Source organism: Dipodomys ordii, unplaced genomic scaffold (genome assembly GCF_000151885.1).
Source record: "Dipodomys ordii isolate 6190 unplaced genomic scaffold, Dord_2.0 Scaffold7, whole genome shotgun sequence".
NCBI classification, from domain to species: Eukaryota; Metazoa; Chordata; class Mammalia; order Rodentia; family Heteromyidae; genus Dipodomys; species Dipodomys ordii.
Genome location: NW_012267223.1, coordinates 10866212 through 10890906, shown reverse-complemented (window position 1 = coordinate 10890906; position 24695 = coordinate 10866212). Strand labels below are relative to the sequence as shown.

At 45.1% G+C, this 24695-nt stretch overlaps 1 protein-coding gene across 2 annotated transcripts; it reads left to right on the top strand.

Annotated features, from left to right (window-relative positions):
• The first annotated feature begins 66 nt into the window (after window positions 1-66).
• On the top strand, window positions 67-24675 carry Fam104a (family with sequence similarity 104, member A). Of its 2 annotated transcripts, XM_013037858.1 has the most exons (4): window positions 67-287; window positions 6848-6947; window positions 22602-22664; window positions 24035-24675. In XM_013037858.1, exons 1-4 carry the CDS (start codon window positions 67-69, stop codon window positions 24284-24286), a joined length of 636 nt encoding a protein of 211 aa, XP_012893312.1. In that variant the 3' UTR covers window positions 24287-24675. The 2 variants fall into 2 exon arrangements, with proteins under 2 accessions (XP_012893312.1, XP_012893314.1); XM_013037860.1 differs by lacking the exon at window positions 22602-22664.
• The last annotated feature ends 20 nt before the right edge of the window (window positions 24676-24695 follow it).

Genomic DNA, 24695 nt, shown 5'->3' with positions numbered 1-24695 from the left:
GCTCGGCGTCGTGGGGGCGTCGCGCCACTGCGCAGCCGCAAGGGGGCGGTACCACGGCGGTGCGACATGGGGGGGCGCGGAGGAGACGCCGGAAGTGGCAGTGGTACGAGTCCGACTGAGGGGTTCTCACTGCCGGCGTCCTCCACCCGCGCGGCGGCCAGAGCCAAGGCCCGAGGGGGTGGGCGTGGCGGACGCCGGAACACGACCCCCTCCGTCCGCTCTCCGCGCGGGGCGGCGCAGCGTCGCTCCCCTCCACCAGCTGCCATGAGCGAGCGCCTCCGCCCTAGGTGAGACGGAAGGGACCCCCGTCCTTTCCGGCCCGTCGCCGGAGGATCCGCGGGGTGGAGCCGAGGGGCCGCCCGCGTCCTGCGGGTCGAGCTCCGGGCGGCGCGGCCGGCCGAGGGAGGAGAGAGGGACGCGCGAGTGGCTGCAGCCCTGGTTGTCGGTGGGCAGCCCGGAGGGGTTGACATGTCGGGGTTCCAGGTCTCCCCTCATCAGTCTGGTTCGGAACGAGCTCCGTTGGGTCCTGGAAGGAGGACGGTGGTCCCGAAGCTTCCCGGTCCCGTATTTAGGCAGGTGGGAGGGGGATGGGAGGAATGTTCTCGAGTGAGGGAGCCCCTGCAGGCGCCTGGGAGGGCACGGGGGAACCTGCCTGCACCCCCCCAAGGTCAGGTGGAAAGGGGGTTGGGCTTAGTTGAACCCGGCAGCCGGGACGGATTAGGGTAGCCCGCCGGGCTGACGGTGAACCCGGCAGGGCCCAGGTCCAAGATGGGTCGTGATTCCCTGGGCGCCGTAGCCTGAGCAGGCAGCATTCTAAACTGTGGGTGCAAAGCCGTTTGACTCGGAAGGCGAGGTAGGGTATACAGTGGGAGTTCGGCTGATTACACTCCCACCCAGCCAGGCCTCAAGGCTGCGGGTCTTCACCCAGGCAGTAGTCCAGGCCCAAGCCGGACTTCTTTCTTTTTTCCTCCTCTCCCCTCTCTTGTTTTATTTTCCTTTCCGTAAGGAGTCGAGGAGGAGGAGGAAGTGGACGTGCGTGTATCCCTGAGTGAAGCTTTAATTCTCAAATTGGGGGGAAAAAGATTCACCATCACCATGGAGCTTGAAGTGGAAAACTGGATCACTAAGTTTTTTTTTTTTTTCTTCCCATCTCCTCAGGAGATGGATTTTGAAAGGTCACTTGGTTTGCCTGGGTCGCTGAATTTTCCTTTATTTCCTATTAGTCTCAGGCTGAAGTAAATTGGCTTATAGGATTCCCTCGGTAGATTATACTGGATCTTCTCTAGTTCCTTGTTTTCTTTGGTGGTGAATGTAATTGGCAACTCTTTCTGCAAAGGCTCTTCTCTGTAACGTTTTTACTTCATGGGGTTGAGGTTCTTTAAAGCATCCTGAGGTTATTTGTTTTTCTTGCAGTGAAAACCTAGGGGGTCCTACACCTCACTAGATAATTGATTTGGATCATGTAGACAGAAACATAAAACCTGGGCTATAGAAAGGAAGAGTGGGCTATTTGAAATTGCAAGATGCCTTCAAATTATAATCTGGTCGTGGTAGTAATGCCAAAACATATCATCTGTGAGTAGGGAGGAACATGAAACAGCAGTCTTGGCAATTAGTAACAAGATTTTTGAAAAGTTTGAATTAGACCAAACTGAAATTATGGCTCAATGACATGCCATCAGAATCAAAACATTTAGATGTAGTAAACTGAATCCAGCTGTCTCGTGTGTGTGTGTGTGTGTGTGTGTGTGTGTGTGTAGTTCTTAATTTTCAAAATCAATTTGTATTTCTAATATTTTGTTGGGGTGTCTCCCAAATCTAAAAAAGGCAAATTTTTCCCACCAAAAAAAAGATTCCTTTTAACCAGTACCATACACAAACAATGTGTTTCTACTGATAGCAGATTCTTTTTATCTCATACATACACAAATAATCCCAATACATTTTATTAGAGTCACTTTGGACAGTCTTTTCCTTGCCTGCTTCTCTCTTGTATTTCGTGGAATGTGATGGACCAGTTTTGCCAGCTCCAGCTGTTCACATCTCTGGATCTGTTTCCTCAATCTTAAGATGAAAGGTTGATCTAAGACAGTTTTTGAAACTATTCCACAGTAGACCACAATGGTTGTAGAGAAGTGGGTGTATGGTCTGTACTTTACAACAGATTCCTAACTTTAGGATATGCTGAAGTTTTCTCTCCCCAGTAAGAAGGAAGAGTTCTTTTTGTTTTTTAAAAAGTGAAAACCAATTTCCATTCTCTCTTGATTACTTCTTCAAGCTTTAGAAATTGAAAGGTTAGGGTTTGGGAAGGTGGCTCAGTGGCTTGCCTTGCATGCCTGAGGCCCTGGGTTCGATTCCTCAGCACCACATACGCAAAAAAAGAAAAAAGCCGGAAGTGGCACTGTGGCTCAAGTGGTAGAGCAGTAGCCTTGAGCTGAAGAGCTGAGGGACAGTGCCCAGGCCCAGAATATAGGCCCCATGACCGGACCCCCCCCCAAAAAAAAAAAAAAGAAATTGAAAGGTTAAAAATGAAATAAGTCATGGAGTAAGCCACCTTTCAGAGTAACATGTCAGAGTCATCTGAACTTAGGTGGGAAGAGGAGAATGTAATCAATTGTGGGGTGCCTACCAAAATTATAACCTGCTCTGAGGCATTTGTGTCAAAAGCTATAATCTGACTGACTATACAGATAGAGATAAGCATGCAGCTGTGATCTTGTCAGTTATTAACATTGTTGAAAGCAGAGAATTTGAAGGAGGGAAACTGCTAACAGCTAAGGAGGTAAGAACAGGTAGGGCTCATTCTGAATCCACTACCACCCAAGAAGACCAGCCATAGGCTAGAAATCCTGTAAAAATGCAGCAGTTCAGTTGATATCCTCAGTACCAGCCTGTCTTTGTTCTTAGACTTTTTCTGCCGTGCAGCTCCCTTTCCCTCCTTGTCACTGGAAAAGTACATCCTCCGTTGCAAATGAGGAAATGGTAAATTTTGGTCAGGCTCCTAAGTTTGGTTAGTGACTCAGCAGCCCAAAATATGATCAGCTGTTAGCCTACCGATAAAATAAGAGTTCAGGGACCAGCCTGCTGCCACTGGATGAGATTTCTCTTTGGGTGTCAGATGGCTCGAGCAGAAAGGCTTTGCTACTGCAGCACATTCCCATGTAAATTCTCTGATTAGGTTGGGATGGAAGTGGAACCTTCTTGATTCAGATTTATAGTAGGATATCCATCGAATGGTACTCATCTGACTTTAAGCTTCAAGTGCTTCAGAAATTAAGTGCAGTATTTTGTGTCTCATCTTCTGGGAGAAAAATGTGGAACAGAGATGATCATGGAATGAGGTAAATGGTTCAGAATCACGCTCAAAAACTGGAGTCATAGAAGTGGAACTGTGGCTCAAATGGTAGAGCACAGTCCTTGAGCAAAAAAGCTCAGGCTCAATGCTCAGGCCCAGGCCAAAAAAAAAAAAAGCAAAAACCAAAACAAAAAACCACCCTGGGATCATACTTATGCATAAAGATAGATTTTTTTGTGGGGGGGGGCGGTCATGGGACTTGAACTTGAGCTCTTCAGCTCAAGGCTAGCACTCTACCACTTAAGCCACAGCACCACTTCTGGTTTTCTGAGTGGTTTATTGGAGATAAGATTCTCCTGGCCTTTCCTGCTCCTGCTGGCTTTGAATTTCGATCCTCAGGCTGAGGCCTCTTGAGTAGTTGGGATTACAGGCGTGAGCCACCCGTGCCTGGCTGAAGTTAGATATTGAGAGTGTTATAGACTATAGCGAACTGAACTGAGTGAAAATTTAGTTTTCCAATATCCACACTTCAACTCAAACCCTTAGGATTCAGGATTTGTTACAGTAAGCTAGTAGTATAGATGCTATATGCTCTAAGCTTAAATACTTTACAAAAAATACTTCACAAAAGCATTAGTTGATTGTGTCTCACTAGTTTTTTGTCTCAGTTGCAGAAATGTGAGCCTCTAAGCATTTGATAATAGATGCTGTTGTATATAGTTTTCACGGTCCTGCCCAGTAAGCAAGTATATGAAAGGCCTGTCCTCTAGCTAAGCTGCATCATATAGCTTCATGTGCCATTTTGTACTTGGAATGAGACTAGACTTTAAACTAGATTTTACATTTACTTTATTCAAACTTAAGAAATAACTATGGCTAGTGGACACTGTTTTGGGCAGTGTAATTGTAGACATTTTGCCTTAAAATGATTCTCCTTTTCACTGCTTTTTTTTTTTTTTGGTCATGGGGCTTGAACTCTGGGCCTGGGCGCAGTCCCTCAGCTCTTCAGCTCAAGGCGAGTGCTCTACCACTTGAGCTACAGCGCCACTTCCGGTTTTCTAGTGGTTTATTGGAGATAGGAGTCTCACAGTCTTTCCTGCCCGGGCTGGCTTTGAACCTTGATCCTCAGATCTCAGCCTCCTGAGTAGCTAGGATTACAGGCGTGAGCCATGGGCACCCAGCTTCACTGCTTTTTGTTTTCTTTTTCTTGTTACTCCCCGGCACCCAGCTTCACTGCTTTTTGTTTTCTTTTTCTTGTTACTCCCCGGCACCCAGCTTCACTGCTTTTTTTCTTTTTCTTTTTCTTTTTTTTTTGTTACTGGTATTGGAGCATGAATTCAGGAACTCAAACTCTTGGTTTGGCTTGCTTGTTCACAGCTGGCACTCTACCAGTTGAGCCACACCTGCAATCCAGTGTTTTCCTGGTTAATTTGGAGATGAAGTTTTGTGGATTTTTCTTCCCAGGCTGACTTCCAACTGCTCTTTCACGTCTCAGCCTCTTGAGTAGCTAGGATTACAGGCATGAGCCATTGGTACCTTGCCTTATTTTTCTCTCTCTCTCTTTCTCTCTCTCTTCTCTCTCTTTCTCTTTCTCCTTCCCTTCTTCCCCTTCCCCCCCTCCTCCTCTCCCTCTGTGTGTGTGTGTGTGTGTGTGATTTAAAAAAATATTTCCCCCCTTAGGATTTATTTCTTTAATCTTTAGGTTGTTATGTAAAGGAGTTGTCATTTAACAGAGCAGTTTATTAAGACAGTATACCTTGATCAGTGTCATCCCTTTCAACACTCTCACCTATCTCTCTGCTCCCTACTCCTTTCCTCACTCTTCTTAATTTTGTAGGATATACATTGGATTCTTGACTTCATTCTATCTTTTTTTGTCCACCCCTTTGCCCTGTTTCTGCTTTTTTGTTTGTTTCTGGTTTTTTTTTTTTGGGGGGGGGGTCTGGTCATGGGTCCTGAACTCTGGGCCTGGGTGCTGTCCCTCAGCTCTTCAGCTCAAGGGTAGCACTCTACCACTTGAGCCACAGCACCACTTCTGGCCTTTTCTTTTTGCTTATGGGGTGCTGATGAATCGAACCCAGGACCTCAGGCATGCAAGGCAAGCACTCTACCACTGAGCCACCTTCCCAGCCCCTGTTTCTGCTTTTTAGTTTTATTTTTAATTTATTTTTTTGGGTCCGGTTGTGGGGCCTGAACTCTGGGCCTGGGCGCTGTCCCTCAGCTCTTCAGCTCAAGGCTAGCGCTCTACCACTTGAGCCACAGCGCCACTTCCGGCTTTTTTCTTTTTGCTTATGTGGTGCTGAGGAATTGAACCCAGGGCCTTGCATGCAAGGCAAGCACTCTACCACTGAGCCACCTTCCCAACCCCCTGTTTCTGCTTTTTAATGGATTTGGAAATCCTGAGCCAGGCACAAGTAGCTCATGCCTATAATCCTAGCTACTCAGGAGGCTGAGATCTGAGGATCACAGTTTGAAGCTACACCTGGCAAGAAAGTCTGTGAGACTCTTTTATCTCCAGTGAACTACTCAGAAAAAGCCAGAAGTGGTGGTGTGGCTCAAATGGTAGAGTAATAGTCTTGAGAAAAAAATCTCAGGGACAGCACCTAGGCCCTAAGTTCAAGCCCCAGGATCAGCACACACCCACAAAAGAATTTCTTCTGACTGCAGTTGATATGCAAGTTTCTTTAAAACTAGACTTTTTTAGCACTTTGTGCTGCAGTCTCAAAGTCAGAATCTAGTGACATGAATGAAGTGACTGTTATATCATAATACTAGTAGTCTGGCAGACAGTCAGGTTAGCACAGCTAGAGTTGCTTCTCCAGTGATCACCCAGGATAGTAACTGAATCCTCTGGAGAGCACAGAGATTCAATTTCATGTGGTGCCTCTTGGGGGAAATCAGGGGCGAGGAAAATCAGCCTAGAAGCAACCACAAATCCATGATATTCCTGTGTGACACCCTTTTTGTACAGATACACAGGACGAACAGGCAAAGACAGGTCTTCTCTCAAAGCTTGTCATATGGAAGAGAGTAGGTAATTTGAATTTTACATTCTGGGAACTTTTTTTGTTGTTGTTGTCATGGGGCTTGAACTCAGGATCTGGTCACTGTGCCTGGGCTCTTTGGCTCAAGGCTAGATCTCTGCCACTTGAGCCACAGCACCACTTCCAGTTTTCTGGTGGTTAATTGGAGGTAAGAGTCTCCCAAACTTTCCTGCCCGACTCTGCTCCGGAAACTTTTACAGAAGAAAACTTTAGTTGTGTTTGATAGCTTAGTCCTTAACCTTTTCCTCTTCTTAATTAGTAGCAGGCAATTAAAGTTGTCAAGATTCTTTTCACACACTAGCCTTGCTAATCTAACCTTGATCTTGGCTCCACTTTTCACATATTCTTGCTTAGTTCCTAATGATGGTATACTTAAACGTTCACTCTATTGAGATGTCATGTGCTATATTTTTTCAGGTGAGAGGGCAGATTTATTTGTTGTCTTGGTTTACATTGAAATAAAAAAGATCAACTACTGGATTTTTTTCCCCTTGTGTTTTAATTTCAGGAAAAGAAGAAGAAATGGCAATGAAGAAGATAATCATCTTCCCCCACAGACCAAAAGGAGCACGAGAAATGCTGTCTTTCAGGATTCCTGGGACACTGAGGTAAGGAATGGGTCACATACTCACTTGTTTTCACTGCTTAAGCACAGTGTATAATCCAAATAAGTATGATTTTACCTGACTGCAGTCGTACCAATCCTATTTCTATTTTGAGGCCTGTTCTTTTTGTGGAACTTGGTACTCTCTTCCTAGCAAAGCCCATCCACACACGAATGCACACACTCACTCTTACACAAAGTTTCATGGATCTTTGAAAGCCCATCTTTGAACTCCCTGTTTTATATATATATATATATATATATATATCTCAACAACCAACTTGTTTTCTTAAAGGTTAACATAGTTTATTACTTCAATAGAAATTTTAAGCATGTAGAATGTATGATATATATGAGGTATATGAGGTATATATATGAAAGATCCTGTTTTAAAGTGTGTTTTCTTTTCACTGTGTTCTAGAAAGAGCACCCCCCCACCCCGGAGGAGGGGAGAGGAGCTGGGTGTCAGGGAAGACTCAGGAGTTCTCTATAAGTTCTAGGTTCCTGAGAGTGCTTGTCTGGACACAGGAACATTTCTTTGTGTGGTGGGAAGGCTTCTCTGATAGGAAAAGGAAGCCAGTGTTAGGTAATGCTTCTGTAAGGTTTTGCTTCTGTAATGCAACTGGACATTGGTTCTTGTCACACCAGTGGAGAAATGCCATGGTGACAGAGCCTTACACTTAGAGCAGAATTCTTTTTTATGGGGGGTCCGGTCGTGGGGCCTGAACTCTGAGCCTGGGCGCTGTCCCTCAGCTCTTCAGCTCAAGGCTAGCGCTCTACCACTTGAGCCACAGCGCTACTTCCGGCTTTTTTTCTTTTTGCTTATGTGGTGCTGAGGAATCGAACCCAGGGCCTCATGCATGCAAGGCAAGCGCTCTACCACTGAGCCACCTTCCCAGCCCCTTCTTTTTTTGCGGGGGGTCAATTGTGGGGCTTGAACTCTGGGCCTGGGTGCTATCCCTCAGCTCTTCAGCTTAAGGCTAGCACTCTACCACTTGAGCCACAGTGCCACTTCTGGTTTTCTGAGTGGTTTATTGGAGATAAGATTCTCATGGCTGGGGCTGGGAAGGTGGCTCAGTGGTAGAGTGCTTGCCTTGCATGCATGAGGCCCTGGGTTTGATTCCTCAGGACCATATAAGCAGAAAAACTGGAAGTGGCACTGTGGCTCAAGTGATAGAGTGCTAGCTTTGAGCTGAAGAGCTGAGGGATGGCGCCCAGGCCCAGAGTTCAGGCTCCACGACCAGAAAAAAAAAAAAAAGATTCTCACGGCCTTTCCTGCCCGGGCTGGCTTTGAACTGTGATCCTCAGATCTCAGCTTCCTGAGTAGCTAGAATTACAGGCATGAGCCACCAGCACCCGGCTTCTAGAGTGGAATTCTTACACACCAAAACACTGTTTACTTTCATAGTTCCCAGTAGCAGAATTTCACTTAGGTGAGTCCCCAAGGGAATCATCAGTAACTGTCTCTTGGGTAACCCAACTGTTGGGCATTCCAGATTTGATCCTTCTGTGGGAGACTTGGGTCTTTGTAGCCTTTTTCCCTCCTCCCCACCTTGTTTTTTTGCCAGTCCTGTGGCTTGAACTTAGGTTCTAAGCACTGTCTCTCAGCTTCTTTTGGCTCAAGGCTAGTACTCCACCACTTGAGCCTATAGTGCCTTTCTGCTTTTTCTGTTTATGTGATACTGAGGAATCGAACTTTATGCATGCTAGGCAAGCACTCTACCACTAAGCCACATTCCCAGTCCCCCCCCTTTTTTTTTTTTTTGGTTGGTCATAGGGCTTGAACTCTGAGCCTAAGCGATGCCCCTCAGCTCTTCAGCTCAAGCTACAGTGCCACTTCCCGTTTTCTGGTGGTTTATTGGAGATAAGAATTTCACGGACTTTCCTGCCCGGGTTGGCTTTGAATCACGATCCTCAGATCTCAGCCTCCTGAGTAGTTAGGATTACAGGCGTGAGCCACTGGTACCTGACTTCCTTTTTCTTTTTTTTTAAAGGATAATTAACAGAAAAGCAATTGAGCTTCTGTTTAATGCAATAATTGGAGAGACTCAGGGATGAAAGAAACCAGATTAGAGGCTGCTGGGAGCATCTTGTAAGGCTTTCTTTAAAGGTATACAGAATACTCCCATGGTTTCAGCCTCAGTGTCCCTGCCATCTGTGTGGGAACCCTGCTGTACGGTAGTCACACTTATTTGGAGAAGCTTGTTCTCTTTACCACCCTCTCCTATCCAGCTATAGTTCTGTTGCCTGAGGACAGGAATAGGAATTTTCATCTTTTTTTTTTCTTATTTTAAGAGAGACACCTTGGTATTTGTGTGTGTCTGTGTCTGTGTCTGTGTCTGTGTGTGTGAATATGTCTAGAAAGAAGTTACCACTCAGCTGCCACAGTCCTGTACTAGTATCACAGAAGAGAGCAAGCACTCTTGTTCCTTAGCCCTGGGTCCTGTGTCTTGTTTTTACTTCTCCAAAGAACTTCAGGTATGGCACCACCCTGTGATCATTGCTCTGAAGTCAAACTTCTTATCTTATAAGGTCGTTACAGTAGCTTGTGGGCTTTCTGTTTTTGTTTTTGTACTGGGGCTTGAACTCAGGATCCTTATGCTCTTGCTTGGCTTTTTTGCTATGGCTGGCATTCTAGCGCTTGAGCCACATCTCCAGTTCCAGCTATCTGCTGGTTAACTGAGGCAAGAGACTCAAACTTGCCTATCTGGGCTGGCTCCAAACCTAGAACATCAAATCTCAGCCTCCTGAGTAGCTAGGCTTACAGGCGTGAGCCACCACTGCCTGGTGGATGGTAGTTTTCATCTATACCCATTGATGATACATAACTTAAACTTTGCTTGACTGATTGGTCCCAGCATGCCCTGTATTCCCTGCTTCCCTCTCCTCTCCCCACATAGCTTCAGTAACATCAAGTGGACTGTAGAACTGGAGATGCAAAAGGCTGGAGGAAATTTTGTTTTGTCCAAGACCAGGACTCAAACTCAATACCTCATATTTTCACTGTTGACCAATGCTGTACCAACTGAGCCACGCCTCCAATCCCAGGAAGGGAAAGCTTTTGAAGTATGAAGTTAAGCTCTGAATAATTGTGTTTTTTCTACTGGAATAGACTCGAGTTTGTAGCACAAAACCAAGTTTGCATTTGGCTCTTTTTAAAAAATTATATAGAAAAGGGAAGATGATCATTCATTTTGTTAACTTTGATAATAGAATATGAATCTTTTTTTTTTTTTGGCAATACTGGGGTTTGAACATGGAGCCTTGCACTTCCTAGGCAGGTAGCCTACCATTTGAGCCGCACCCTCCTCAGCCTTTTGCATTGTATTAGTAAAAGTATTGTATTTTTACTCTTTTTTAAAAATTTATATTTTGGTGTGGGCTTGAACTCTGGGCCTGGGTACTTTACCTGAGCTTTTCAGCTCAAGGTGAGCATTCTACCACTTGAGACACAGTGGTGCCACTTTCAGTTTTATGTTGGTTAATTGGAGATAAAAGTTTCTGGACTTTCCTGCCCAGGGTGGCTTTGAACTGAAATCCTCAGATCTCACTCTCCTGAGTAGCTAGGTTTATAGGTATGAGCTACAGTGCCTCTGGCAATATATTTTTACTTTTTTAGCCAACAGATTTCCTTGGGACTAAGTCAGATAAGAGAAAACATTCTCTACCTTTCTTTTTTTTTTTTTGGGTCCGGTCGTGGGGCCCGAACTCTGGGCCTGGGCACTGTCCCTCAGCTCTTCAGCTCAAGGCTAGCGCTCTACTACTTGAGCCACAGCACCACTTCTGGCGTTTTTCTTTTTGCTTGTGTGGTGCTGAGGAATCGAACCCAGGGCCTCAGGCATGCAAGGCAAGTGCTCTACCACTGAGCCACCTTCCCAGCCCCATCTCTGCCTTTCTTAAAATGCTTAGAGAATTCTTTTTCTTGTAGCTTGTACTTATATCTGAGGAATTTGTTTAGATTCTGAAAGACTTAAAATGGCTACTTTTTACTTGGAGGCCGAGGTCTGAGGATCACTGACAAAAGCCAGCTTAGACAGGAAAGTCCCTGAGATTCTTCTTTTTTTTGGGTCCGGTTGTGGGGCCTGAACTCAGGGCCTGGGTGCTGTCCCTCAGCTCTTCAGCTCAAGGCTAGTGCTCTACCACTTGAGCCACAGCGCCACTTCTGCTTTTTTTCTTTTTGCTTATGTGATGCTGAGGAATCGAACCCAGGATCTCAGGCATGCAAGGCAAATGCTCTACCACTGAGCCACCTTCCCAGCCCCATCCCTAAGATTTTTATATCCATTTAACCACCAAAAAAGCTGGAAGTGAAAGCGTTGTTGCTCAAGTGGTAGAACGCTAGCCTCAAACAAAAAAGGTCAGGGTCAGTGACTAGGCCTTGAGTTCAAGTCCCAGGATAGTCACCAAAAAAAAAAAAGAGGCTGGGAAGGTAGCTCAGTGGTAGAGCGCTTGCCTTGCATGCCTGAGGCCCTAGGTTCAATTCCTCAGCACCACATAAGCAAAAAGAAAAAAACTGGAAGTGGTGCTGTGGCTCAAGTGGTAGAGCGATAGCCTTGAGCTGAAGAGCTGAGGGACAGCACCCAGGCTCAGAGTTCAGGCCCCATGACCGGACCAAAAAAAAAAGAGAGTGAAAAAGAAAAAAGACTGATTACTTATTGAAAGTTACTTTTTTTCCCTAAATGTAATAATCTTGGTATCTCTGGGAAGTTAGATGTGAGGTGTCTGATTTGTATTAAATTACCACAAGTAGCTCTGTAAACTGAAGGTAATATATACCTCTTTTCCCCATATACTGAGAAGCCATAGAATAAGAACTATCCTGCAGATGAGTTACATAGAGAGATACTTCATGTATTTTCTCTTTGGTTTTTTTTTTTTTGGTGGGTCGTGGGGCTTGAACTTTGGGCTTGGGCACTGTCCTTGTGCTCTTCAGCTCAAGGTGAGTGTCTACTGCTTGAGCCACGGGGCCAATTGCGGTTTTCTAGTGATTTATTGGAGATAAGAGTCTCATGGACTTTCCTGCCCGGGCTAGCTTTGAACTGCGATCCTCAGATCTCAGCCTCCTGAGTAGCTACGCCTGGCTTTCTCTTACTTTAGTAGGAAAAGGAATCTCCGCTTCTTAGGTGGAAAAACTAGGAAAAATAAAGGCACTTGCCAGCCAAAACCATTGCCAGGAGGAAGCAATGAGAAGCTGGGCCCTAGGGCCTGTGTGTTGAGCTGCTAGCTGAGGCAGGAGCTGTCTCTAATGCTCAGACTACTAAACATTTGCTGGAGCAGCTAGCTTGGGAATCACTGGAACAGAGCAGAACTTTGCTCCATTTATCTTTTAGCTGGAAGATACTTTTCCAACTACATTCTATGATATGTTATCTGGAACACAATTGTAGATTTCTAATATGAAAAGGCTGGAAAGAAAGGAGGACTAGTGCTTAAAAACTTTGTATCTTTTGTGTGAGTGTATATGTGTGTGTGTGTGTATGTATGCATGCAAGCATGCACATGTGCGTGTGCCAATCCTAGGGCTTAGGTGGTTTCCCTGAGCTTTTTCTGCTCAAGGCTAGCACTTTACCACTTGAGCCACAGCTCTACTTCTGGCTTTATTGCTGGTTAATTAGAGTTCAAAGTCTCACAGATTTTCCTGCCTGACTGGCTTTGAATCTTGATCCTCAGATCTCAGCCTCTTCAGTAGTTAGGATACAGACATGAGACCTGGGTACTGGCTTGTAAATCTGGCTTCTAGTTCTTATATATGCCTTTCAGGAAGTGCTTCTGTGTTAGTAAGTTAAGTCGATCTTTTTTTCTGGTACTGAGGTTTAAACTTGGGGCCCCAGGGTTATCACTGAGCTTTTCTATTCAAGGCTAGCATTTGGCCACTTGATCTACAGCTCCACATCTGGCTTTTTAGTTAATTGGAGGTAGGAGTCTCACAGGCTTTTCTTCCCCAGACTGGCTTAGAATTGTGATCCTTGGATTTCAGCCTCCTGAGTATCTAGAATTACAGGCATGAACCACTGGCACCCAGCTAAATGAATCTTAAGGCCCACTCCTACCTAACCCCTTTTATTTTACCTTTTTTTTTTTTTCCTGGTTGGTCATGGGGCTTGGACTCTGGGCTTGGGAACTGTCCTTGCGCTCTTCAGCTCAAGGCGAGTGCTCTACTGCTTAAGCCACAGCGCCACTTCTGGTCTTCTAGTGCTTTTTTGGAGATAAGAGTCTCGTGGACTTTCCTGCCCGGTCTGGCTTTGAACTGCGATCCTCAGATCTCAGCCTCCTGAGTAGCTAGGATTACAGACATGAGCCACCGGCGCCCGGCTTTATTTAACAGCTTTGTAGAACTATTTTGATTTTTCAGATCACTATGAAGTAACTGAAAGGTGACAGCTATGGCAGAGTCCTCGTCCATGCATGCATATTAGTTATTTTTCGTTTGTGGAAAATCAAGTAAAATGAAGCAGAGGTAGTAGATTATTTTAGTTAGGAAGGATTTGAAAACACAGTGTGTGATTTAGCTTTACCTTAAAGGGAAAATGGAAGGCTGGGAAGGTGGCTCAGTGGTAAAATGCTTGCCTTGCCTGCATGAGGCCCTGGGTTGAATTCCTCAGTACCACATAAGCAGAAAAAAAAAAAAGCCGGGAGTGGCGCTGTAGCTCAAGTGGTAGAGTGCTAGCCTTGAGCTGAGGAGCTGAGGGACAGCGCCCAGGCCCTGAGTTCAGGCCCCACGACCAGACCCCCCCCCCCGAAAAAAAAGAAAAAAGGGAAAATGGGAGTTGGGTACCAGTGGCTCATGCCTATAATCCTAGCTATGTAGGAGGCTGGCATCTGAGGATCACACAGTTGAAAGCCAGCCTGGTCAATGAAAGTCTGTGAGACTCTTACCTCCAATTAAACACTAGAAAACTGGGCGTGGCACTGTGGCTCAAGTGGTAGAGTGCTCGACTTGAGCTGAATAGCTCAGGGACAGTGCACAGGCCCAAATTTCAAGCCCCATAACCAACAAAAAAAATAAAAGGGAAATGGAGGGACAGAAATGGGAGTTACTTATTCATTGGGACAGAAAAATGATCACCCCTCCTTTTCCTTGCTTATTTAACACATTGAATTAAATTAGTCTTTTTTTTTTTTTTAATTTTCTTTTTTGGGTCTAGTCGTGGGGCCTGAACTCTGGGCCTGGGCTCTGTCCCTCAGCTCTTCAGCTCAAGGCTAGCACTCTACCACTTGAGCCACAGCGCCACTTCCGGCTTTTTTGTTTTTGCTTATGTGGTGCTGAGGAATTGAACCCAGGGCCTCAGGCATGCAAGGCAAGTGCTCTGCCACTGAGCCACCTTCCCAGCCCTAATTTAGAGTCTTGCAGTCTCACCAGTATTAACAGACCTAGAGCTCTGGAATTATTGGCCACTTATACACTACCTTACAGGTAGATGCTCTTATTGACTCATCTAGGATCATCTTTTATTTAATCCAGACATGGCAGCCACCTTAAAATGAACAGCAACTGCTAGCCTACTACAGAGGTGGTCTAGCCTACTACAAAAAAGTTTTTTTTCCTCTCCTTCCCTTCCTTTCCCTTTTCTTCTTTCTTATTCTCTTTTTTTAAAAAAAAAAATTAAAAATTAAATTGACACAGGGTCTTGCTTTGCAGCCCAGATTCATGTCAAACTCCAGTCAGATCTTCCTGCCTTGAACTCTCTAGTGCTGGGAATTACAGGAAATACTGTGCCATCATACCCAGCTCAAGAATTTTAAATTTAGTGGCGCTGTAGCTCAAGTGGTAGAGCGCTTGCCTTGAGCTGAAGAGCTGAGGGACAGCGCCCAGGCCCAGAGTTCAAGCCCCACGACCGGAAAAAAAAAAAAAAAAGAATTTTAAATTTGAGGTATATGTTAAAATATCAGCTGTGGGCCCTGGTGGCTCATGCCTGTAATCCTAGCTACTGAGGAGGCTGAGATCAGTTTGAAGCCAGCCTGCGCAAAACAGTCCCCATAAGTTCAAGCCCCACTACATCAGTGAATGGGGAGATGAGGTGGTAAGAGGAAACTGGGCCTGAAAGAGCAATTAGTTAATATTCCTGCCCTGGCAGTGGTCTAAAGGTTATTTTTAACAACAGACTTTAAAAAGTTGTTGTTTTTGTTTTGTTTTGGGGCTTGAGCTCTGGGCCTGGGCACTTGTCCCTCAGCTCTTCAACTCAAGGCTAGTGCTCTACCACTTGAGCCAGCACCATTGCTGGCTTTTTTTGCTTATATGGTGCTATTAAACCCAGGGCCACATGCATGCAAGGCACTGAGCCACTTTCCCAGCCCCTATCTTCTAGTATTTAACACCTTTCAGTGATATTCCTTATGCCATCATCATACCTAGATAAAAAAAATTTTTTTTGATTCTTCATGAAACTTGGACTCATGGCCTAGGCACTATCCCTGAGCTCTTTTGACTCAAGGCTAGCTCTACTTCCAGGTAGTTAATTGGGCGTTGAGTCTCATGGGAACTTTTCTGCCTGGGTTGGCTTCGAACCATGAGTAGCAAGGATTACAGGTATGAGCCACCGGCACCCAGCCCTACTTTAGGTTTTTTTTGTTGTTGTTGTTGGCTGTGGGGTTTGAACTCAGCCTGGGCACTGTCCCTCAGCTCTGGGTAAGCACTCTTGAGCCACAGCACCACTTCCAGTTTTCTGGTGGTTTATTGGCTATAAGAGTCTCATGGACTTTCCTGCCCAAGCTGGCTTTGAACCGTTATCCTCAGATCTCAAGCCTCCTGTGTAGCTAGGATTATAAGCGTGAGCCCCTGGCGCCCACCCCTATTTTAGTTTTTAGTTTTTTTGTTTTTGGTCGGCCATGGGGCTTGAACTCTGGGCTTGGGTGCTATCCCTGTGCTCTGCCTCTTGAGCCACAGCACCACTTCCAGTTTTCTGGTGGTTAATTGGAGATAAGAGTCTCACGGACTTTTCTGCCCAGGCTGGCTTTGAACGGTGATCCTCAGATCTCAGCCTTCTCAGTAGCTAGGATTATAGGTGTGAGCCACCGGCACCTGGCATCCTATTTTAGTTTTTTAAGGACTCTCCATACTTCTTTCCTTTGTGGTTGCAGTAGTTTATATTTGTATTTGCAGTATATGAGTGTTTATTCCCACACTCCCCATCCTCATTATCATTTGTTTACTTGATGATTGCCAATTTGACTGGAATGAAAATGTGATTTTTGTGTGTGGGTGTGAGGGTACTAGGCCTTGAACTCAGGACCTTGTGCACATACTGGACATTGTCCCTCAAGGCTTTTTCCTTCAAGGCTAATGTTCTACTACTTGAGCCATAGCTCCACTTCTGGCTTTTTGGTAGTTTTGACCCTAAGAGTCTCATGGACTTTTCTTCGTAAACTGGCTGTAATCCTTAGATCTCTGCCTCCTCAGTAGCTAGGATTATAGGCATGAGTCACACTGGTCCTAGGTTTTTAGGGTCTTTTAAGTTAGGATGTTGTCATCTCAAATAGGGATAATTTGACTTTTTCCTTAATTGAATCCCTTTGATTTCTTTTTCTTGCTTTATTGCTTTGGCTAGGAATTTCAGTGCAATACTGAATAAGAGTAAAGGAGAGTGGACACCTTGTCTTGTTTTTGACTTTGGATATGTAGCTATAGAGAACTAGTTAGCTAGTTTATTATATGCCTTTCATTGCTTCTGGTTTTTTTCAGAACTTTTATCTGTGGCTTTTTTAATACCAATTTAGATGACCATGCGATTTTTATCCTTGATTCTATTTATTAAATGTGTTATCTCTTGGGCTGGGAAGTTGGCTCAGTGGTAGAGCGCTTGCCTTGCATGCCTGAGGCCCTGGGTTCAATTCCTCAGCACCACATAAGCAAAAAGAAAAAAGCCGGAAGTGGTGCTGTGGCTCAAGTGGTAGAGTGCTAGCCTTGAGCTGAAGAGCTGAGGGACAGAGCCCAGGCCCAGAGTTCAGGCCCCATGACCGGACCCCCCCCCCAAAAAAAATGGGTTATCTCTTAATATGGCTTTACACCTGGGGGGGAATCCAAAGGTAAGCCTAGCTGGAGGACCAGGAATTCTTGGTCTCTGGTGAATAATATGAGTCCAGTGGACTTTGAAAATGAACCTTGTCAACTTTTCTGTTCTTCACAACTTCTGTCTTTGCCTTTCTGTTGTGTTCTCTGTAGGCTCCTAAAAGTTCTTCTCTAATATTTCTCCTTTCTTTTTTATCCCTGCATATTTTTCTTACCCACTGGTTCTTTCACTGGCTTATGAATGTGCTTTCCAGGACATTTTCCTTCACCTTCAGCCCAAGACTTCTTTCCTCTCTGGGCCTGGCTTCCTACTTGGCTTCTCTCTTGTTGGAGACATAATAGTGATGTTTACATTCAGCAGACTTTTCTGAACACTAACTATTAACCACGAACATCTAGGTACCTCCAAGCTAATTGGATCTTCCTTCTCCATGCCCGTCTGGGCTATGGCATGTATCCACAGTTGTTCAGACCTGCCTTCTGCATGAGTGTATGTGTGAAGAAACTCCCCTGCAGGGCCTTTCTGGGTCTTCTGCAACCTCACCTATCACAAACAGATCGTGGAATCTTTACTCCCTAGTATAGACTTAAGCATGACCCACACGCCCAGTAACCTCTGTCTACCAAATTTATAGCTTGCTGGGCACTGGTGGCTCATACCTGTAATCCTACCTACTCAAGTAGCTGAGATCTGACAATTGTGGTTCAAAGCTAGCCTGGTCAGGAAAGTCTGTGAAACACTTTATCTCCAATTAACTACCAGAAAACCAGAAATGGAGCTCAAAATAGTAGTCCACTAGCCTTGAGCAAAAAAAAAAAAAGCTCAAGGAGAGTGCCCAGGCCCAAGTTCAAGCCTCATGACTGATCTCCTGCCCCACCCCCAAAATTTATAGTTCTTGGAGTCTGGCCAAAACCTTCCTGTATGTTTTGTGCTACACCAGCTCCTCCTGTATGTTTTGTGCTACACCAGCTCCTCCTGTAGATCTAGCCACACCACACCATTAGCTTATTTTCCCAAGACAGGTTTTTGTATTGTATGTTTTTTGGTTTTTGTTTTTTTTATGCTAGTTCTGGGGCTTGAACTCAGGGCCTGGGCACTGTCCTTGAGCTGTCAGTCATGTTCAAGGCTAGCATTCTACCACTTGAGTCACAGATTCACTTTTGGCCTGGCTTTCTTTGAACCCTGATCCTCAGATGTTAGCCTCCGGAGTAGCTAGGATTACTGGTATGAGCCACTGGCACCTGGTTGTATTGTGTTTTAAGCTTTCACAAAGATTTACTTTAGTGTAACTAGGTTGAAGTAGGGAGAAATAGAAAAAGAAAAACTTTGCTGTCCCCCCCCCTCCCCTTACATAGCACTAGCTTTGAGCACAAAAGTTCAGGGGTAACAAAAAAAAAGTTAGGGACCTTTTTCCTTGATAAAGTGTTTTTAATTACATGAGATTTAGGATCTGACTTCATTGAGCTGGAGAGCTGAGTTTTACTAGTTTTCTTATGTATTTTTAGTATCAGATTAATGTTACCCTCTGGAAAGCTAAAATAAAGATAATAGTTGAAAAACATGCTTGCTAGAGTTGTTTTCCTTGAGTTGTATTGTAGATACCTACAGAAACTTTGGCTAAAACTAAATGCTTTTTTTGGGGGGTGGGGTGGGGTGGGAATCAGTTGTGGGGCTTGAGCTCTGGGCCTGGGCATTGTTCCTGAGCTTTTTTTTTTTTTTTGGTCTGGTCATGCGGCCTGAACTCTGGGCCTGGGCGCTGTCCCTCAGCTCTTCAGCTCAAGGCTAGCACTCTGCCACTTGAGCCACAGTGCCACTTCTGGCTTTTTTTTTCTGCTTATGTGGTGCTGAGGAATCGAACCCAGGGCCTCAAGCATGCAAGGCAAGCGCTCTACCACTGAGCCACCATCCCAGACCTGTTCCTGAGCTCTTTAGCTCAGGGTAAGCACTCTACCACTTGAGCCACAGTGCCACTTTGGTTTTCGTCTGGTAGTTAATTGGTGATAAGAGTCTCATGGACTTTCCTTCCTGGGTTGGCTGTGAACCGTGATCCTCACATCTCAGCTTCCTGAGTAGGTACGATTACAGGTGTGAGCCACCAGTGCCTGGCTAAGCTAAATGCTTTCTATACCTTGTCAAGTTCAACCCTGGCTCATGCATGCCTATTTCTGTCACTAGAAGATGAATGGATGAGGGGTTCCTTCAACTTCCCAGTTCCCGTACAAAATCTCAGGACCTTGAGATCTTGAAAGAACTTCAGGGTGTCTCACAAATAGAGAGTCCCATAAGGTGAAAGTCATAGCAAGGATATTATTTTAGCATAACAGGTTAAAGTGGAAAGAAATAGAAAAAGTGAGAGAAACATTTCTTTTCCCCAGGCAAGAGATGAGTTAAAGGCTCATTTTTATTTTTTAATTTGCTCTTGTACTCCCTGTTATCTTCTGCATATTAAAAATCTGCCTTATTCTTGTGGGGCTGTGTTTAACACCACTAAACTTAGCTATGTCAGGTTGAGAGATCTGGAGGACTCAAATTCGAAGTGAGACAGGCAGAAAAAAAGTTTTTGAGACTCCATCTATAGAATAATCAGTAAAACAGGGCTGGAGGGCTGGGAATGTGGTTTAGTGGTAGAGTGCTTGTTTAGCATGCATGAAGCCCTGGGTTTGACTCCTCAGTACCTCATAAACAGAAGAAGCCAGAAGTAGTGCTGTGGCTCAAGTGGTAGAGTATTAGCTTTGAGCAAAAAGAAGCTCAGGGACAATGCCCAGGCCCTGAGTTCAAGCCCCAGGACTGGCCAGAAAAAAACAGGGCTAGAGGCATGTCTCAAATAGTAGAGCACTAGCCAAGCAAGTATGAGGCCTTGAGTTCAAATCCTGGTAAAAATCTTCCTTATTTGGGGCTGGAAAGGTGGCTCAGTGGTAGAGTGCTTGCCTTGCATGCCGGAGGCCCTGGGTTCGATTCCTCAGCACCACATAAGCAAAAAAAGAAAAAAAGCCGGAAGTGGCTCTGTGGCTCAAGTGGTAAAGCGCTAACCTTGAGCTGAAGAGCTGAGGGACAGCGCCCAAGCCCAGAGTTCAGGCCCCACTACCAGACCCAAAAAAAAAAAATCTTATTCTTTTTTGTTGTTGTTGGTCATGGGGATTGGCCTGGGCACTGTACCTGAGCTTTTTTTGGTCAAGGCTAGCACTCTACCACTTTGAACCACAGTGTCACTTCCCGTTTTCTGGTGGTTTATTGGAGATGAGTCTCACGATCTTTCCTGCCTAGGCTGGCTGTGAACTGAGATCCTCAGATCTCAGCCTCCCCAGTAGCTAAGGATTACAGGTGTGAGCCACAGGCACCCAGCTTCATTTTGTTGTTGTTTTTTGTTGGTCTTGGGCCTGAACTCTGGGCCTGGGCACTGTCCCTCATCTCTTCAGCTCAAGGTTAGCGCTCTACCACTTGAGCCACAGCACCACTCCCAGCTTTTTCTGCTTATGTGGTGCTGAAGAATTGAACCCAGGGCCCTCATGCATACTAGGCAAGCACTCTACCACTGAGCCATCTTCCCAACCCAGGGCTCATTTTCTTTACTCTGCATTTTTCATTCACAAGGGTAGTACTGACATCTGACCAGTACTGACAAATTTTTATTTCTAGAAGAAGTAGAATAAAGCTATAATTTATAAAGTACCAGTCCCTTGCAAGTCACTGAACACAAGCAAAATAAAATTGATGAAGACTCTAGCCAAGAACCTATAAACAATACACAAAGGCTACTCATAGGTGTCTGACAAAAATTAAGGATTCTGTATTTAGGCATAACTACACATAAGTAGGTGAGCCAAAAACAAGGCTCCTAATTGTCTTATTTTGGTATCACCTGTGGGGACCATGCAGCAATTTATGACTGTTTAGCAAACAGCAAGACCCAGCTTGTTTTCATACCCATTACTCTCCAAACAAATATGTATGCCTACTGTGTTCAAGAAAGCATTTTACTAGGATTGCTCCATCATTCAGTAAATATTTGCTAAGCTTAAAGAGGAAGATGGTAGCAATGAACCTACTAACAACCAGAATTCAGGCTACTGTAGTGAGAGGAACACAAAGTGCTGGGAAAGGTGGGCTCCATAACCAATGCTGTTTCTTCTAGGCCCAAAAGAATAATGAAACTGGGGTGGGAAGGGGGCTCAGTGGTGGAGTGCTTGCTTTGCATGCACAAGGCCCTAGGTTCAACTCCTCAGCGCTACATAAGCAGAAAAAGCCAGAAGTGGCTCTGTGGCTTAAGTGGTAGAGCTCTAGCCTTGAGCTAAACACTTTTTTTTTCCGGTCTTGGGGCTTGAAACCAGTGCCTGGATATTGTCCCTGAACCTCTTTGTCCTCAAGACTAGCATTCTTATTACTTGAGCCACAGCACTACTTCTGGCTTTTCCTGAGTAGTTTATTGTAGTTTCACGCACTTTTCTGCCTGGGCTGGCTTGAATTGAGATTCTTAGATCTCCGTCTCCTGAGTAGCTGTGAGCCACTGACGCCCAGCTACTAAACACTTTATGAACATCACTATAAAGTTGAGTTATAGGGTTGGGGGGTAGTGGATCATGCTTGATATCCTAGCTCACTCCGGAGGCTGAGATCTGAGGATTACAATTCAAAGGCAGCCTGGGAAGGAAAGCTTGTGAGATTTTTTTTTTTTTTTGGTCGGTCATGGGGCTTGAACTCTAGGTTTGGGCACTGTCCCTGAGCTCTTCAGCTCAAGGCAAGCGCTCTACCACTTGAGCCACAGTGCCACTTCCAGTTTTCTAGTGGTTTATTGGAGATAAAGAGTCTCACAGACTTCCCTGCCTGGGCTGGCTTTGAACTGCAATCCTCAGATCTCAGCCTCCTAAGTAGCTGTGATTACAGCTGTGAGCCACCGGCACCCAGCATTGTGAGATTCTTTTTTTTTTGGGGGGGGTCCAGTCGTGGGGCCTGAACTCTGGGCCTGGGCGTTGTCCCTCAGCTCTTCAGCTTAAGGCTAGCACTCTACTACTTGAGCTCCAGTGCCCCTTCTGGCTTTTTTCTTTTTGCTTATGTGGTACTGAGGAATCAAAGCCAGGGCATCATGCATGCAAGGCAAGCGCTCTACCACTGAACCACCTTCCCAGCCCCATTGTGAGATTCTTAACCTACAATTCGCCACTAAAAAGCTTGAAGTAGTACTGTGGCTCAAGTGGTAGAGTGCTAGCGTTGAGCACAAAAGCTCAAGAACTAGTGTGTGCAAGTATACACATATACACAGTTGAGTTATAGAATTTTTTTAAATGAAGTAGAAATTACAGGTATACTTTTTTTTTGGGGGGGGGTCCGGTCGTGGGGCCTGACCTCTGGGCCTGGGCGCTGTCCCTCAGCTCTTCAGCTCAAGGCTAGCACTCTACCACTTGAGCCACAGTGCCACTTCCAGCTTTTTTTTTTCTTATGTGGTGCTGAGGAATCGAACCCAGGGCCTCGAGCATGCAAGGCAAGTGCTCTACCACTGAGCCACCTTCCCAGCCCAGGTATACTTTTTTAAGTCACTACTATATGGAATCCTTTTCTAACCTATCACCTTTGCTATGATAGTGTGAACTAGATCTAATTTGAGCTGAAATTTTGACTTTCTGGAAACTGATTCTAGTTCTTGCCTTGATTTTCAGACAGTACCTGTAACCAGAAACAGTAAAGAAAGCAGACTAAGAGGAAACAGAGCATTCTTGTCGGTGGGTTTCTGATCCAGTGTAGTGACCTCAGTAAAACTTCGATGGTCTCTGCAAGGTGTCTGTGGCCATCTTGGGTGGATGTAGGTCTTTCCTGACCTTTGTAGAACAAAATTTTTGTTTTTGAATTGGCCTTGATGTAAGCCTTTCCGTAAATGCTGCTTGCTGGCCCTGCCTTCTGATTTCATTCAGTCCCTCTCCAGTCATTTTATGAACTCTACTTTTAATCAGACTGCCAGTGGGCAATAGGTTATATAACCTGTTAGTAGTTCCATGGTCTGTAGATTGATGAGACTTGATTTTGGTCTCATTACTGATGGATGCTTTGTCATCTTTGCCTTTTCAGGCTGTTTCAGGTCAGTTGTCTGTGTTCATATTGTTAGATGTCATTTTTGGTCAAAAAACAGATGGGATCTAGGATTAAAAAATTACAAGTATGTATCTGGAAATATTTATGTACTTGTTTTATAGCGAAAATCTGTAATTTACCTTGTAAAAAAGTTAAAAAGGGCTGGGTGCCAGTGCTTACATTTACAATCCTAACTGCTTAGGAGGCAGAGATCTGAGGATCGAAGCCAGTCAGGGCAGGAAAATCCATGAGACTCTTTCCTCCCCTAATATACTCAAAAAAGCTAGAAGTGGCACTCTGACTCAGGTGGTTGAGCACTAGCCTTGAGCAAAAGAAGCTTAGGGACAGTGTCCAGGCCCAGAGTTCAAGCGCAAGGACTGGCAAAAAAAAAAAAAAGAAAAAGAAAAAAAGCTATAAAGGATAGAAATATAAGCAACTACAATAGTTCCATTCCAACATAAGCACCGAAGTCTTTACATACTTTCAACAGGTGCCTCAAAACCAATATTTTTGTCCAAGGAAACAAAAACAACCAAAAGACCAAAGCTATCAAAGAGCCAAGTTAAAAAATTATATGAGGCTATTCATAGAATCCTGACTTTGATTCCTCTTAGTACAGTATTGAGTTGTCATGGAGAAAGGAGCTCTTGCCCGAGTCTGCCCTGTCTAGTGACTAGCACTCTCCCTTTAGAGATTTCTTTCACTACTGGAGATTGCTGGGTTCAAGTAGGCAGAGAAGATGAGTAAAAGAATTGAGTTTTGAAGAACGTGGAGTAGGAAGGTTGGTGCCTGACCCCAGACCCACCCCTCATAGGCAGTCTAGCACAGGCCCTGCCAGGGTAGTTGTGAGGGTGGAGTCCAGGCATGGTGGGTGTGTCTGGTAAACCATGTAACCCCAGTATGTGCCCATTCTGGGGCTCCCTACTGACAGGAAGAATATTTAGTAGAGATTATGCTTTCACCCACAATCATGTTCTTAGGCAGCAAGACAGGCTGATGGTGACTCTGGCTTTTTTCCTTCCAGTCTTCCAGCAGTGACAGTGGTGGGAGCAGCAGCAGTAGTAGCAGCAGCAGCAGCAGCAGCATCAACAGTCCTGACAGGGCCAGTGGGCCAGAGAGCAACCTGACCCAGGTCATCCCAGGATCGAGCCCCAACACCCCTCAGCCGGCACCTGAGCAGTCTGCACTGTGCCAAGGCCTCTACTTCCACATCAACCAGACCCTGAAGGAGGCTCACTTTCACAGCCTGCAGCACCGGGGCCGGCCTCCCACATGAAGGGCTGGCAGTTTCTTGCCTTCTGTGAAGGGACAGTGCTGTGCAGATTCGGTATTTCAACCTACAATTTGTTTTAAAAAAAATTGCACACAAAGATGCCTGTTGGCTTTTCAGTCTATATTTGAAATAACAGGTTAACAGGCAATTGTTTACTTGTGGTGTTGCTGCACTATTGCAATTTCCAAGGGGCTTCGGAGCAAGTTTTTATAGGATTAAGGGAGGAGGGAGGGAGGAAACCTGTGTGTTGCATCCATAGTGTCTCATTCAGATTCGTTTCCAAGTTTGTCAATTAGATTTGACTTTTATGTAAAAGGGCCTTTACAAAATGCAGAATCTTCAATTTTTTATTCAATAAACTAGTCATGAAAATTCAGTTTCCATGAAAAAAAAAAACCCCACAAGTTTTCTC

Coding starts and splice junctions, on each gene's coding strand:
- Fam104a (XM_013037858.1), top strand. CDS start 67: ATGGGGGGGCGCGGAGGAGACGCCGGAAGTGGCAGTGGTACGAGTCCG. Junction 288..6,847: donor AGCGAGCGCCTCCGCCCTAG/GTGAGACGGAAG, acceptor TTTTAATTTCAG/GAAAAGAAGAAGAAATGGCA. Junction 6,948..22,601: donor AGGATTCCTGGGACACTGAG/GTAAGGAATGGG, acceptor CTTGATTTTCAG/ACAGTACCTGTAACCAGAAA.